This window comes from Chaetodon trifascialis, chromosome 6 (genome assembly GCF_039877785.1).
Source record: "Chaetodon trifascialis isolate fChaTrf1 chromosome 6, fChaTrf1.hap1, whole genome shotgun sequence".
Lineage (NCBI taxonomy): Eukaryota > Metazoa > Chordata > Actinopteri > Chaetodontiformes > Chaetodontidae > Chaetodon > Chaetodon trifascialis.
This window is the reverse complement of record NC_092061.1, coordinates 30,006,797-30,024,057: the sequence shown is the minus strand read 5'-3', so window position 1 is coordinate 30,024,057 and position 17,261 is coordinate 30,006,797. Positions and strand designations below refer to the sequence as shown.

At 42.9% G+C, this 17,261-nt stretch overlaps 1 protein-coding gene across 3 annotated transcripts in view; it reads left to right on the top strand.

Annotated features, from left to right (window-relative positions):
- Positions 1-17,058, top strand: part of ydjc (YdjC chitooligosaccharide deacetylase homolog) — a 55,767-nt gene extending 38,709 nt beyond the window's left edge. For all 3 annotated transcript variants that reach the window (XM_070965369.1, XM_070965367.1, XM_070965366.1), the window contains 3 exons: positions 10,622-10,721; positions 13,847-14,024; positions 15,865-17,058. In XM_070965369.1, coding sequence (XP_070821470.1) covers positions 10,622-10,721; positions 13,847-14,024; positions 15,865-16,195 — 609 coding nt within the window. In that variant the 3' untranslated portion in view covers positions 16,196-17,058. The remainder of the gene's footprint in view (positions 1-10,621; positions 10,722-13,846; positions 14,025-15,864) is intronic.
- The last annotated feature ends 203 nt before the right edge of the window (positions 17,059-17,261 follow it).

Below are 17,261 nucleotides of genomic sequence, written 5' to 3'. Positions count from 1 at the left end.
CCGTGGGGTCATTTGGCGGGAACAAAAGGAGCAGCTGGGTATTGTCAACATAGGAATGGTATGAGAGACCATGTGAGCGGCTGACTGCACCAAGTACGGTGGTGTATATTGAGAAGAGAAGGGGTCCAAGCACTGACCCTTGTGGTACCCCTGTGGAGAAGCAATGGGATTTGGACACTTCTCCCCTCCAAGATACTGCAAAGGATCTCCCTGAGAGGTAGGACCAGCGGACAGCAGATCCTGAGAAACCAAGGTCAGCGAGTGTGGAGAGGAGGATTTGGTGGTTAACCGTGTCAAAGGCAGCTGATAGGTCAAGTAGCAGTAGAACAGAGGATTGACTAGTAGCCCTAGCTGATCGTAGTGTTTCCACTACAGATAAGAGTGCAGTCCCTGTAGAGTGTCTGCATTTGAAACTCGATTGGCTGTGGTCATGCAAGTTGTTATCAGAAAGGAATGCAGAGACCTGATTAAAGACTGTGCACTCAAGAGTCTTGGAAAGGAAAGAGAGAAGTGAAACTGGCCTGTAATTTTGAGCACCACACGTTGTTCTCTGATGACACCCGTGAGCAATGGACTGGAAGGGGTTTTACGAGCAAGTTTGGATGAAAGTGGGCATAGATTGTTTAGAGAGGCGGCTAGCGAAGTTCAGAGTGTCTGTTGCCTCATTCACAGGGAGTGAGGAGAAAACACTGTGAGGAGGCATGGTTGCAGAGACCTCACCGGAGAGTTGAGCCGGTGTGGTACATGTAGTGGGGTCGCTGTTAGCTCAGCCATGCAGCATTGCAATTAAGTCAAGAGTATTGTGCCCACTTTGTGTGTGGGAGCGGTGGAGGCCTGTTTTAGTTCAAATGATGCCTTTGTAGGACATGAAAGCATGCAGATGGAGAGGAAGAGAAGAACAGAGGAGCTTGATGTATCTTTGGAAGTCCCCTGACAGTCTAATCCTATAGCAGCTTAAACAAGGGCTGGTCAAAGGCAAACCTGAGCCAGCCCTAACTATAAGCCTCATCAAAAAGGAAAATTTTAAGCCTAATCTTAAATATAGAGATGGTGTCTGCCTCCCAGACAAAGACTGGAAGATGGTTCCACAGGAGAGGAGCTTGATAGCTAAAGGCTCTGGCTCCCATTCTGCTTTTGGAGACTTTAGGAACCATAAGTAAGCTTGCATTTTGGGAGTGCAGTGTTCTAGAGTGATATTAAGGTACTATGAGCTCCTTAAGATAAGATGGTGTCTGATCATTTATTTTAAATTCTATTCTGAATTTTACAGGGAGCCAGTGCAGAGTGGCTAATATCGGAGAAATATGATCTCCCTTACTTGTTGTTGTCAGAACACGTGCTGCAGCGTTCTGAAACAAATGGAGAATATTTAACTTAAATATTTAATATTTATTTTAACAAATTTGAGCAGCCTGATAACCTGGAAGTTACAAATGCATTGACTAGATTTCAGCATCATTTGAGACGGGATGTGCCTAATTTTTGCAATGTTAAGTAGAGGAGAATAGGCAGTCCTTGAAATGTTTTACATGGGAGTTAAAGGACATTGCCGGCAGACTCTCATTATTGTACATTATTGGCAGTTTGCCCAGCCTTGGCTATTATTGTACATTATTGGCATTTTTCCCAGCCTTCTGCTATAGCAAAATATTTCTAATTTTGACTCATCAGTCGAGAGCACCTACTGCCATTTTTCCGCACCCCAGTCCCCATGTTTTCATGTGTAGTTGAGTCACTTGGCCTCATTTCCATGTCCGAGGTGTGGCTTTTTGGCTGCAACTCTTCTGCAGAGACCACTTCTCCCCAGACTTCTCCATACAAAAAATCTTTAAGATGGCGGTGCATGCAGATGCAGCGGCTCCTCTCTGCCCCGATACTGTGGTATTTACATGTTTGTCTTCGAGTGATTTTATGTTTTCGGCGTTTTTGTCTGACCAAATGCGCATACAGCCGTGGGACTTTTGACATTGACAAAACAACAGTCTGCAAGTTAAACCCGGCACACACTAAGGAGTTACTTGACCTCGGCCCACTCCGGCAGCCCACTTCAACATCGACCCCCACTACTGCAACGCAACTGCAGAGGAAGCGACGCAGGCGGTGCAAGAGGAGGCAGAAGCAGGGAAAACGTGGGGGAATCCTTGCCAGGCTAGCGGCGAATCCACACAAGCTGGCTATACCATCTATCATACTCGCCAATGTATGCTCTTTGGACTATATACACCTTCTGAGATTGACCCAGCAGATCATGAGAGAGTGCTGTTCTTTTGTTTTTACGGAAACATGGCTCAACAACAGCAAACCTCATTGAAGGAGGTAAGACCCACGGCGGCGAGGTCTGTGTTTACATCAGGGATGCTTTGTGTCAAGACACTGTGATGATTTGTAGACACTGTTCACCCCCCGTGGACTTTATAATCATCAAGTGCTGGCCTTTCTATCTACCGAGGGAGTCACAGGCAGGAGTGACTTCCTGTGGCATTCTATGGTGCATCTCGGGGGATGAGTCTCACACTGAACTCCTCTGCTTGTCTAGCAAGTCATGGAGTGAGTTGTCCAGAATGACACTTGACTTGGAAACAGGGGTAACCAATGCCTTGGGCCTCCTCAGGTCCACAACCATCTCCATTTCTTTGCTATGTTGAGTGGCAGGTGGATCTGCTCACACCATGTAAGAAAGTTTCCCACCACATCCCTGTACTCATCCTCCTCACCCTTTCTGACATATCCAACTAAAGCAGAGTCATCAGAGACTGCATTGCAGGGTGTACTGTGGAGGGGGGCATACACCTGCAGTGCTGTCAGCTTCTCACCCAGTAGAGCTAGCCAGATGGTGTCGAAAGCACTGGAGAAGTCAAAGAACATGACCCTCTCAAATCAAATCAAATCAAATCAAATCAAATCAAACTTTATTTATATAGCACTTTTCATACATATTAAAATGCAACACAAAGTGCTTCACAGGATTTAAAAACAATATAAATCAAAATAAAGAAACAATAAAAACCCATCCCTCCCACCCTCCGTATGTAACACCCACCCTCAACTACATCCATACACACACGCACACACGTGCACATACACGCACATACACACATACATACACACACACACACACACACACACACACACACACACACACATAAACATTCTTACTGCAGACGATAGCAGGGGTAACAAGACATGGCAGGGCACTAATGACTGAGGAAAATGCCACCTTTGGGGTCGTCCACACCGAGAAACATCAGGGACTGTGAGCACAGGGGGCACCCACACCCGGGCCCACCCGAGCCTGACAGACCGGTGGACCCCACACCAAGGTAGGGAGTCCCCCAACTGGCCGGGCCAAGAGGGCCCGAGGACAGCGCCCCCTGCAACAGATCAGACACATCTCTCAGTGTGGAGGACCCACCGAGGAAACACTGGAATTAAAAATAAATAAATAAAATAAAATAAACATTTAAAAGAAGAAAAGTTCATAAGACAATAAGTAAAGTAAATAAAATAGAGTAAAATAATACAACATATAAAACATGAACGTTGAATGAAATAAGATGAGTAAAGGAAATAAATAGTAAATAAACTATAAATGAAAGCTATAGATAAACTATAAATAAACTGAGTAAATGAAATAAATAGTAAATAGTCATGTCGTTAAAACATACAACTAAAATATGATAAGATAAGAAGCCTGATTAAAGGAATGAGATAATCAAACATATCAATTGAAAGCCTGATTAAAAAAGTGAGTCTTGAGCCTCTTTTTAAAAACATCAACAGTCTCTGCGGCCCTGAGGTTCTCCGGCAGGCTGTTCCACAGTCGGGGGCCATAATGACTAAAAGCCGCCTCCCCCTGTGTTTTAGTTGTTACTTTTGGTATGGTTAAGAGGCCGGAGCCGGAGGACCTCAGGGTCCGCGAGGGTTGATATGGTAAAAGTAGGTCAGATAAATAAGAAGGCCCGAGACCGTTAAGACATTTGAAAACTAATAAAAGAACCTTAAAATCTATCCTGAAACGCACAGGGAGCCAATGCAGTGATTTTAAAACTGGTGTAATGTGCTCCCGCCCTCTGGTCCTCGTCAGCACGCGAGCGGCTGAGTTCTGTAGTAATTGAAAATTTTAGATACTCTTTTTGGGAAGACCAGAGAGCAGGGCATTACAATAACCTATGTGACAAGAGATAAAAGCATGCATCAGCACCTCCGTGCTGGCCTGAGAGAGAAACGGGCGGACTCTGGCTATATTCTTAAGATGGTAAAAACCTATCTTTGTCATGTTTTTGATGTGTGGAATAAAAGTAAGCTCAGAGTCAAAAATCACGCCCAGACTTTTTACAGAATGTGTTGGTTTCAGATCTTGTAGTTTTGGTAAAAGTTTCTCTCTCTCTGGCCTTCAGGACCAATGACTAAGACCTCTGTTTTGTCCTGATTGAGCTGAAGGAAATTTTCTGCCACCCATGACTTGATGTCTAAAATACAGTTAAAAAGGGCATCAATAGGCCCTGTGTCATCAGGAGACACGGCAATGTACAGTTGCGTATCATCAGCATAACTATGGAAGCTGATGCCGTGCCTCCTGATGACGTCCCCGAGGGGTAGCATGTACAGATTAAAAAGAGTTGGACCTAAAATTGACCCCTGGGGAACCCCACACTTGATCTCATGGGTACCTGAGGAACATGCATCCCAAATTACAAAGAAGTGTCGGTCAGTGAGGTATGAGACGAACCAGTTAAAAGCAGTACATGAGAGGTCGACCAGGTGCCTCAGTCTGTTTAATAAAATGTGATGGAATAAAATGTACTGTATCAAAGGCGGCAGTTAGATCCAGTAGTACCAAGACTGTGAGCTTGTGTTTATCTAAGTTGCATCTGATATCATTTAGAATCTTTAATAGGGCTGTCTCGGTACTGTGGTTCATCCTAAAACCAGACTGATACCTTTCTAAAATGTTCTTTTTGTTTAAAAAATCATTTACTTGGTTAAAAAAACAGTTTTTCTAAAATTTTACTTTAAAAAGGTAAGTTGGATACAGGTCGGTAGTTATTAAGAATATTGGGGTCTAAATTGCTCTTCTTCAGAAGGGGCTTCACCACCGCCGTTTTAAAGGAGGCCGGGAAGACACCCGTCTGAAGAGAGCAATTCACCATGTATAACAGCTGTTCCTCAAAGAATCCATAGAGCGTTTTAAAAAACGGTGTGGGAATTGGGTCTAAAAGGCAGGTTGTGGGGTTTACCTGGGAGAAAACTCGACCAAGTGTCCTTGCGTCAACCAGGGCAAAACTCTCCAGTGTTTCCTCAGGTAATACCTGTGATCAAGACGTATTGGTAGTTAAAATCTGTTGAGATAAAAGACTGGATCTGATGTTATCAATTTTGCGCCTGAAGTGGTCTGCAAAGTCTTCACACAGGGTATTTGTTATTGTCTTATGAGGTCTGTTAAAATTACTGTTTATTAAAAGATCAATTGTGGAGAAGAGAAATTTGGGATTATTTTTATGGTCAGAGATTAGCTTTTTGAAGAAGAAGAAGAAGAACATTTTTTATACACAACATGCAGTTGAGGAGGAAACTGTACACGCCATGCATATGTGAAATTCCATCCCGCTATTTGACCCATCCATGGTCAGTCCTTCCTTCACGGCAGATCAGGAGCCAGTGGGCTGCCAGTCGACCAGTGCCCGGGGACCAGTTCCTTTTCAGATTGGTCAGGTGGTAATCTTCTTGCATGTTTTTTTTTATGGAGGATACCCCAGGTGAACACGGGGAGAACATGCAAACTCCACACAGAAAGGCCCCTTATTTTTCCTCAAGCAGCAGGCACCAAGGCATGGTGGAGGACACACCCAGCCCACAGCGAGATTCGAACCGGGGACCTTCTAGCTGTGAGGCGACAGTGTTACCACTGAGCCACCGTGCCACCAAAAGTGAGAAATTCTTGCCTGTTTAATGGTGTTGTTGTAAGTTTTGAGGTGATGACGTAAAATTTCATAGTGGACTGTCAGTTTTGATTTTCTCCATTTCCTCTCAGCACTCCTGCAGTTTCTTTTCAGATACTTAATATCTTCATTTCTCCACGGAGGTGTAGGTTTTTTCCTAATTCCTAATTTCCTCTGAGTGTTAAAATTGTCAACGATAAAATCACAGGGTGCTGGTAAAATTTCTGCAGGAGTGCTCTGTAAAATCTGGATAAAATTTGCAGCCACTTCAGGAGTTAGGTAGCGTTTCCTCACTGTTCTCACTGGTGCCTCCTGCTGAGTAAAACTGGCGATGTTAAAAAACACACGAGTGATCGGACACAGCCAGATCCACAACAGAGGACACCCCCACAGACAGGCCATAAGTTATGATCAGGTCCAGAGTGTGCCCCCTGCTGTGGGTCGGCTGTGTAACGTGCTGTTTAAAATTCATACAGTTTAAGAGGTTTAAAAATTCTCTGGATACTGGGTCCAAGTTGTTGTCAATGTGTAGTTTAAAATCACCAGCTAATAAAATCCTGTTGTAGGTGGTGTGAATGATTGATAAGAACTCAGAGAATTCACTGATAAAAGAGGATGAATACTGGGGTGGTCTGTAGACCGTTATGCAAAGAATAGGAGGACTGCTAAAAACAAAGGCATGGTGCTCAAATGATGTAAAGCTGTTAAAAGGAACTGCATTTGCAGACGTAGTTCTAGTGATAGATGCAGTGCTGCCTCCCTTTTTGCCCCCCCAGTAGAGAATAAAAAGTTAAAATTTGGTGGGGAAGCCTCAGTGAGAACAACAGGTGCGTCAGTGCCGAGCCATGTCTCTGTAAGGAGAATACCATCTAGGTTTTTGTCTAAAATTAAGTCATTTATAATAAAAGATTTGTTTAAAAGAGAGCGCACATTCAGCACAGCCAATTTGATAGCTGTGCTGAACGTGCACTCATCATGGTGTTTTAAAGGAATGGTAAAAACAGTGCTGGGTCTAAAAACAGTCCTGGGCTTTGAATGTCTATGTGAAGATTGATGTAATGATGTGAATGTCCTGAGCGCATGCTGGCTTGTCCTGTTGTTAAGCAGGTAAGTGATGGCATCCTCAACTTAGAGCCTGGGCTCTAGACTGTGAAGCAGTCTTATCTTTAGTGGCGTCATACGGGGGACTGGGGGGCAACAAAGGGAAAAAAACAAAACAATTTTCTGCAATTTTACATCGTGAATGAGACCTCCCTCATATTGTTCCGCTGCAGTTTTCCATTCCCGCTTCCTCATGTACTTGTCTTTTGCGTCCCTGATCTTCACTTTCAGGTCCCCCTTAATGTCCTTTGTTACCCATAGCTTGTTATGTGAATAACAATGGACAACCTTTTCAGGGACAGTGCAGTCCCCGCAGAAATTGATATAGTCTGTTCTGGTAAATGGTAAATGGACTGTATTTATAAAGGGCTTTCCTAGTCTGATGATCACTCAAAGTGCTTTACAAGTCTGCTTTCACCCACTCACAAACACATTTATACAATGGTGCCTAGGCCACCTGTTCATTATAAACTTTAACCATTCACACACCAATTGCACAGCATCGAGGGCAATTTGGAGTTCAGTATCTTGCCTTAACTCCGTTAGCCCATCAAGATCATCTGCATGTGGCTTGCAGAATGCCTGCTAGTCACCTCAAGACAGCCCTGTAGTGTCTGATTAGACTCCTCCAACCTTCTCATTGTCCTTGTGGTCACAGGCTGATGCTTTACCAGAGGCATGTAACAGGAGTTGAGATGCACCAGGGTGTGGTCTGACCTACCTTGGGGAGACAAGGGTACATGCATCCTCATGTTAGCATACATACATTGGTCATGGTCCTCTCCTCTCTGATGGAACAGTTACGTATCCTTTTTTTAACTGACAAAAAGAGTATGGAGCACACAAATGTGACACAAGCTATTGCTAACAAACAAGCCAGTCAGGCTGAAAATAGCAGTTACCCACTTGCTAAATGGCAAACAACTTGAATGAAGAACAACGGCAAGCTCTGTGTTATGTTTTTCTCCTAACATTTCAGTTGATCTAGTCTAATAATAATAAACTTTATTTGTATAGCACCTTTCATACAGGAATTGCAACTCAAAGTGCTTTACAAGAAAGTAATCACATACAGGAAGTGGGTGCTTGACATAGAAAAGACAGCATGGAAATAAAAATTGATAAAAAATAAATGTAAAATTAGATGAAGAATAAAACCCACTTGATAATGATATTAAAAGTAAGATAGAATAAGGATAAAAATAAAATAAGAACAATGCATAAAACCACAGTGTTAGGATCCTGTTTTATTTTGGTAGCCTTCCCGCTTGCGTCTTAGTTTACTTTACTTCCCGTATATTTCCCACCTTGGTGATTGTGTTATTGTGTCCACCTGTGCCTGTTTAGTTCCACATCTATTTAAGTCTGTGTGTTTCCTTTGTCTTTGTGGGATCATCCCCTTGTGTGTGGTTTTCCTTGTTCCCCGTGACTCCAGTGAGTATTGTGGCCTAGTCTTTGTTTTCCCAGTTTGCTTATAAGTTTGTTTTCCTAGTATCGCTGTTTTGCTTTTGGATTTTTGTCGCCTTTACCTTTTGTTGAATAAATCACTTGGACTGTTCCCGCTCAGCCATTTTTTGTTAAGTCTGCACCTTTGGGTGCACACCTTGTTTTTTTTTTTTGGTTTTTTTGCTTGACCACAAATCATAACACACAGAATAAAATAATAAAATATTGGTTAAAAAAAGATTACATAGAATGCATAAAATCAAGTAAAATATAATTTAAAAGACATGCACCGGTGCATAAGAGCAAGGCAAAGCCAGACTTTTCAGAGCTGTGTCAGGATAAAGTGAAGAGATAAGTTTTTAGCTTTCTTTTGAAAATATTTAGCAAGCTGCAGTGTTTTGAATGAGCTGAAGTCTCTGTGTGTTTTTTTTTTTTGTTTGGTTTTTTGTTTTTTTGGATTTACAGTAATTGAGTTGTCTTAAAATAAGGGTATAATTTATAAATGGTTGAACTTTAGCTTTGTTTGAAGGTGGAAAAGTTTTGGTCACATTATTGATGCGGGACCTGAAGCTTAGATCTGAATCTCGGATAACACAAAGAAGAATGACTGGTAGCAGCTCTGTTACTGTAGCTCTCTGACAGATGTGTCATTCATGGTGAGATTTTCAGTCTTTGCCATTCTTACATGGTTATAGAGTCCCTAATCAGAATGGTGTCTGGCTTATGAGGTGTTGGTTTACAAGTATTATTTCTGGCCCTCAGCTTTTCAAATGGGAAGTTTGCAACATTTCCCCTGGCCTTGGGCCTCACAGTTATCCTGAGGCTATTTCTTGGGATTTTGCCTGTTATGGTTTGGGTGGGAATAGGACTCAAGAGCAGACACGGAATTGGGTAAAAAGTAATTCATTTGAATGGGCTAGGAAGTAGCTTGTAGCCGGGAAATCCAGTGAACAGCAGGTGAGGCACATGTTAAGAGGTGATTCACAGTTCCAAGATATGCTGGAGCACACATAGCTCAAGTGGAGAGAGTACTTACTTGGCGGGCATGTGGCAATGGAAGCACAAGGTGGTGGTGGTAGGGGGTTGGAGGCATGAGGCAGGCGAAGGCACGAGGCTGAGCGGCAGTGGTGGCAGAGGCATTGGGACTGGAGATGGGTGTGGGTGAACTCACTGATCTGGGAGAAGCAAACAGAGACACAAACAATTAATCACTGCCACCAGAACACTAGAGACGCAAACAGTGGAAGAGAATTGCACTGGTAACACTGGTAATCATGGCCAACTATACTACAGAGTAGTGGAAACAATCTGGCGACAAGTCTTTAGCAGTATACAGTCTTTATACTGTGCTGATTAAAATGAGCTCCAGCTGAGAAGGAGCCAGCTCCCAGCCACCTAGAAAGCCACACCCAGCCTCTGCCAAAAAAGGAAAACACAATGTCCAAAGTTTCTTCAAACCACCAGATGGCCAGCCTTAATGCTCATGGTGTTATTAGTTTCCCTGACGTCAACATAGTTAATATTATCATCTTTGGTCATTCAGAGCAGGTGGGTCATACCTGTTTTTCAGTGAGAGTCTAAGTGGTGGAGTGAGTGTTTGTGCCCTCTTATTTAATTTCCTGCTAGATTTGCCTTGCCCGATGATGGCTGGAGTGGATGCTCTTGGTCTGGCACTGATGCTGTGCCAGTAAGAAACATCATTAGAAAAGGCTGGTTTGGAGAGCCTGAACAGCTGATCCAGTGGCATTAGGACACATCGAGGGCAGTATGTCAGAAAAATCTGTGCCAGGAGCTGCTCCACAGCTGTAATAAAATAATAAAAATGACAAAAAATAGGGTGATAGCCTTCTGTTTCTTCCATTAATTTAAGCCCATTTCATGTTAATGTATCCAGGATCCACTTTCAAAAACATTTGGCAGAGAAAATTTAGGATATCAGCTGAAGAATATAAGCAAAGCAAGAAGCAACCAGGAAAAGCATCTTGTCTGTAGGAGAGCAGGAAGTTGCACAATTAGAGTCATAATTGTAGTCTATAGTCTATAATACTGTCCATAAATGCACGCACACACACAAATATCATCTGGATTTACCTTTCCCTAGTACACTAACCTCCAGGTGTGTTCTTCCTTCCCAGGTTGAGCTGGAGTTGAGGGCTCAGGTCAGGCTATTTAGGGAACTGACAGGTCACCTGCCTCACCACATGGATGGACACCAACACGTCCATGTACTGCCAGGTAATGTTCATCATTACAAAAAATAAATAAATAAAAGCATATTGTATTGTCACTGCTATTGTACACTCATCTGCAGGTACCCAGTGCTACACATGGCTCAACAAGCAACACATTTCTCAGTGAATAAACAAATGCAACAATAGGCAACATTAGATATTTAAGAACATTTAATGGCAGGTTTTAATAGTCACAGAGGGCAAGATGGATTCCACATGATAGGTACTCTCCCAGTCTTGGAGGTTACACGCCATGTTGTGGAATCTGTCGCAAATAAAACCCCAGTCGACAATACCAAGACTGCACTCACGTGCTACACACACTACACACTATACATACAATGACTTCTAATTACACACAATAACTGCTAACAGAACAAATAAATGAACCAATGACTGTGACCATTAATAAGCTAAATACTACAATTAATGAGTACAAAGAATACACCAATGAATAAGTCAGTAAGTGATTGAATGACTGAAGTCCCTAATGCACCGAATTTGTTTGATTGAGGATCATCAGACCAGATGAAGCATGACATCTTAATTAGATGCAGTAAGTAGTGGAAACACAAAAGAACAAGTGGATGAAATTTCTAAGATTAAACAGTGAAATGAAGGCAGATTGGAGCAAACTTTCAAAGTTGATTGTCGTTGGGACCACAAGTTTAGGGAGGGTTCATTCTTTTATCAAAAGATATCAAATGGTCATTAGTATCTGTGTTGATTCACACTGCAGTTGTATTTGGAAAAATGTGTTTTTTAATTATCATGCAGTTGATGGACGCTGCTCTGTCACAGCTGTTGAACTGCTCACAGCTGGGAAAAAATGGTGTGACACCTCCTGGAACTTGGACACAAAGGGCTCTATTTTCGTCCCCGCCGGTGGCGGGGCACAGGTTGCACACCCCACACAGTGGTATTTTCGTGTAGCGCAGGTGGGCGCGCAGCGCACTTGGTATTTTGGTAAACCGAGGTGCACAGAGGTACGCCAGGATGGGCGTTGCGGCGCACCAGGGGGACGTGTCGGCATAATCAGCCGGTGGATTTGGATTTTCGGTCCACTTTGGTCCACGTCAGCAGCATAAAAGTGCGCTGAAAGCTCGCCACCCCAGACCTGGTCAACTCTGTGCACCAGCAGCGCACCACTGGGCAAGTGGATTTTCATAAACCAGCGGAGTTGTGCGCCCACGTCACCAATACCTCACAGGCAGGTTTCCACAGTGTCTGGCATTTCACTGGGATCAATAATTAGCAACAGCCACGATTCAATGCAACTATCTGAGTCAGCACATACAGTTAGACCTAAAATTATGTGTTTTGATCAGTATCTCATCTGACCACATCACAAGCGCGTTCGGCACGTGTAATGGTCACTCAACCTGACCGAATGTACACAGGTGAAACTGGGATGTCAGGTGATCTGTGACTCAAATTATCTGGTGACAAACGTGTATGCCAATTTCCCCTGGGTCAGCACATGACTCGAATTCTAGCATTCCTACAGTCTTTCAGGGGGACACCCCTCTGGATGGGTGGCTGCTAGGTGATAACGGCTATCCACTGAAAACGTGATTGATGAAAGCATATATCACACCTTCAACAAGACGGCAGCGTGGTTTTAACGGTGTTTTCAGCAGTGCTCGGTCAGTCATCGAACACACATTTGGGGTTCTCAAAATGCGTTTTAGATGTCTGGACTGGACAGGTGGTTCATTAACATACAACCCTCAGAGTGTCGGTGCATTCCTCAAGGCATGTGGCGTTTTACACAACATGGGTGTACGACATGGATGTCACTATGAACTCACGGAGGACAACTGGGAGAGCAACAGACCGCATGGGAGAGGAGGGAGCTTTGTCATTAATTGATTATTTGTGGTTACATCAGTTCAAAAAACATCTGACGATCAATAACTTTCCACACTAAATAGCATTGAAATAAATTTCGAGAGGCCGGAGATACGGCCACCGCAAGCCTGGACCTCCCTGGACCAGAACGTCAGTCTCCTCCTGGGAGACATTTGGGCGTTGGACACTTTCCTGCGCGGGTTCAGTCATCCTCGAAACTTGCCATGCGCCTCGCCAGTGGCATTTTTAAAGGTGAGATGAGGAGCTGGTGTGATTGGTGAAGATTGGACTCGACTGTGTCAAACCCACTCCATGCCTTCTCCCCTCCCTCCTTCCGAGTTGCGCTGCTGGGTGGGACTGAGATGAGAAGGGGGAGTAGTTGCGCCAGCAGCACAGTACACGAAAATACCAAAGTCTGCGCCACCACACTCCATCGGCGAAGCAGACCTGACTTTGCGCTGCGCCTCCGCCACGCCGGCAGTGGAATTGAAAATAGAGCCCAAAGTCTCCATCTCAAAATTGGCAGCTTTTCAGGATTGCAATTTGATCCATTAACATCTGGCATTGCATGTCTTTTATCATTATTGTTTTTTATTAAGAGGAGGGCTGCACGACAGAAAAGAACATTCATTTGACATGTACTTGTTCAAAACATTATTGGCTTGATTAATCCGTGGCATCAGTGATAGTGTCAGCACGGAAAAGGAGCATAGCAAAAGGCTGCTACATACATACTTCTTGTGCCCCGTTGATAAGACAAAGAAAACTACCTGAGAGGTGTTGGAATGATGGACCTGTAGAAGTGTTCCTTCTTACACAGTAGATGCAGCAGTCTGTTGCTCAAGGAGCTGCTGGTGTAATCTGTGGCACCTTCCTTCTGAAGTCTATCGCCATCTCCTCTGTCTTGCTGTGTTCATGTGCAATTGGTTCACAGTTGACGAAGTTGGTCAACAAAGCTGGACTTCCATGTATTCCATTTCATTCCCTTGTGATACCCATCCAACGATGGCTGTATCATCGGAGCCCCTGTCCTACAGACTACCACATCAGACACACAGTTGGGAAGCCACACATACTGTGGTCTGTTGGTGAGGTAGTTGATGATCCATGCAGCCAGGTGGCAGTCTACTTCAATGCTAATTAATTTTGGCTATTTACTACTGCATCAATTTTTGCCCATGATGATGACTACAGTAAGTTGATGTTATAATATCTGTTAACCAATACAACCTCTGGGCTCAAGTGATGTGAGAGTATGGATGTTGTACTGTGTTGCAGAAGTGCGTGAGGTGTTTGCACAGGTCCTGTGTGATCTCAGGATTCCATATACTCGTGTTCCAGTGGAGACAGGTTTACACAGCTGCCCCTGGCTGCCAGCTCACCTCCAAAAATTCTACACACAGGTGGAGAGGGATGCTCTGGACTCCATCCCTGTCTTCACACGCTATGGAATCAGGTGTGTGTGTGTGTGTGTGTGTGTGTGTGTGTGTGTGTGTGTGTGTGTGTGTGTGTGTGTGTGTGTGTGTACGCGTGCATGTGTGCGTACGCGTGCGTGTGTGCGTGTGTGCATTTCTGTTTGGTCACAGGAAGTTTCACTAGTCTAAAATAAGGTTTCAAGGAAGTTCTTGGTGTCTCTAGTGCTGAGGCCAGATGGATAAACAATGCTTATGCATAAAATCCATTCATATGTCACGTAGCTAGTATTTATTAAGAAAAATGTGTGGTGAGAATGTGTCCACCACACAGATACTTCAGAGTGGCCTACAAATGGCTTTGTAGAGTGAGCTGAGGGGGTTGTGAGAAAGTGGAGAAATAATTTATTCCTGTGCCGACATTTGATGATGGTAACAATTGAGATATCCCTGTTGATGGTCGGTCACAACTAAATGTGATGCACTAATGGAGACAGGTTTACACAGCTGCCCTTGGCAATGATAAACAATGCTATAAGTAGACACAACTGTGTGTAATGGTTGTATGTCATGACCACTGTTCTGGACTTGTTGGAGGACTTCACTGATACAACAAAGACAATGTATGAAACTGTCCCTCTACTTTCCTATCTTTTTTGATGATAGGTCTGCATACAGGTGGAGCAGACAGAAGTATTGTGGTATTCAGTGCCATAGATTTTTTAGTGGAAATTAAAAAAAATATATATCAGATAAGAAATAATTCAGAAAATGGGTTTAAATTCCCACTTAACTTATGTGTTGCATTGTAGGATGGTCATTAAAATCACCATCAACAAATTTAGTATAATCTCAGGGGAAAATTCATACTGTATATGTTAGATTCTCAGTGTGAACACGCTTCATGCTAAATCCTGCTTAAATTGGTGTGTGCAGTATAGAATTGAGACACAGTCACAGACATTATATTATCATGTACATAATGCACAGATGGATAAATAATAGCTCATGACATTAAATTAGGTCACTTCAAATTAATTGTAATGGGGCAGTTACAAATCGTGTATTAAAACAAGACCAAAAAGTAAGTAATGTATAAGAAATAAATAGTATGTCAAAAATGTTACATGTCACTTACAAGTTTCACAGCTGTAGGTATGCTTTACAAGTGTTGTGGGGAGCATCTGGGCATATTCAAGAACTAAATAAACTTATTAGACACGAAAACACCGAACAGAGGGTAACCGTCAAACTGAAATGTGGTCTGAGCTGTCCTCCTGATTCCTTTAAAACATTTTTCAATCAATCAGGGGTAAAGTCAATTGTAGAACTAACCTTTTTGATAAACATTAATTCTGTTCCTGTCATTGGCAGTAATGCTGTTACCATACAATATATACCATACCAGATGCCTGCGAGCATATAAGAATATTTAACAAAAACTTGCAAGCCTTTTTGAACATAGCATTATCATTGTCTGACTAGTTCAGTTTCATATCAATATGAACCCCTCGATATTTATCAGAATTTCAAACTCCTGACGTTGAGAATTAAAAAATGTGATGAGTATTGGTAATGCTGCTCTTTCCTTTTTTAAATTTCATTAACTCATTCATCTTACCAATATTAGAGTTCAAGTGATTAACATCACACCAGCTGACAAATCCATCTACCTGGTCTTTGTAGGACTGCTCTTCACCATTAAGTATTGTGTGAAGATAATGTGAATAGGATCTAAAAATACTCTTTGTATCTGTTTTATTAAATGATCATCCGTGTCAGTGCTTGTCAGTCAGCTGCTGTAGTGAATGGATTGATTGATTCTCTCCATAGTCTATGGCTGACAGACACCAATCAGGGTTTAAACTTTTTCCTTGTCCACAGATGGCCAGATGTGTATCTGGGACTGACCACCATGGGCCAGAACATGTCCATCCCCAACCTACAGAGAGCCCTCAGCCATGCTTTGGGTGCAGGGTCATCAGGCACTACCTCCAGCAGTGCATCAGGGTTGAATAAGCCTGTGGTCACAGCAGAGCTGATGGTCCACCCAGGTTACCCCAGTCACCCCCAGGAAGGAGGCTGTGGAGAGGGTCCAGATGACTTCTCCAAATCAGCTGACAGACAGCATGAGCTGAGCATGCTCAAAGACCCATCCCTGCTGGCCCTCTACAGCCAGAAGAGAGTGCAGCTCTGTGCCTTCAAAGACCTCTGAGTAACGTTGCCTAAAAATGATATACTGGTATATCTATAATATCTATAATGGTATACTGTAGAGAGCCAAAGTGAAAACCAATTTCCCAGGTTCTGTTCCAGAATTAAAAACAAACAACTAATTTAAAGTTGCAATGATATTTGTAATAATACAAATTTGTATAAATCCACTGTACAACATAATACTAATTAACATGATGTAGGTCACTCCATATGTCTAGAAAGGGATGGGGATTTTTTGACAGCAAAACAATGTAATATTGATGTTTACTGTATTTTCATTTTTAACTTTTCCATAAACCCAAGGCAGGTTACTGACACAACAGATAGAAGCTTCTCAAGTGGGAAATTTGAGGATGGGGTCTCTAAATGGCACATTTTCACCTTTTGCCTGGAAGGAAGCAAAGCAGGGTTAGCCCTATAGACATGGAATTCAGTTAAGTTAAATTTTATTTATACAGTGCTAAATTACAACAGAAGTTTTCTCAGGACACTTTTCATATAGAGCAGAACCATACTTTTTAATGTACAGGGAACCAATTCTCCCATGGGCAAGCACTTGTTGACAGCGGCAAAGAAAAACTTACAAGCAGAAACCTTGAGCAGAGCCAGGCTCAGGGTGGGCAGCCACCTGCCTCAACCTATCTGTCCCTAACTTACTGAGTGAGTGAGCTTACATGGTTGGTTCGTCGAGTTCTGGAGTTTCCTCATTGGCTGTTGTTCCGTCAAAGTTAATAGGCACAATCCTGAACAGCAGGTGCCTGGGCCCACCCTAAATGACTTGGAGTATTTTCTTAACATTTATTTTTAATAATTAAAAACAGCATTTTAATAAAACCCTTAAGACAAAAACGTTTCCATTTGAAAAAAAAAAATAAAAAAATACAACACTTATTCAGCTATTATCATGTGAGGTCTAATCCAGTCACAGTAGGCCATCATTGGTCACCCCAGACATGTTACACTCATGCACGCATGTCACAATCTGGCTGTTGTTCGGCAAAAAATGGTGACTGAGAAGGGCAGTGGATTCTATATTGTAGGCACAGGCTGCTACAGTTAAATGA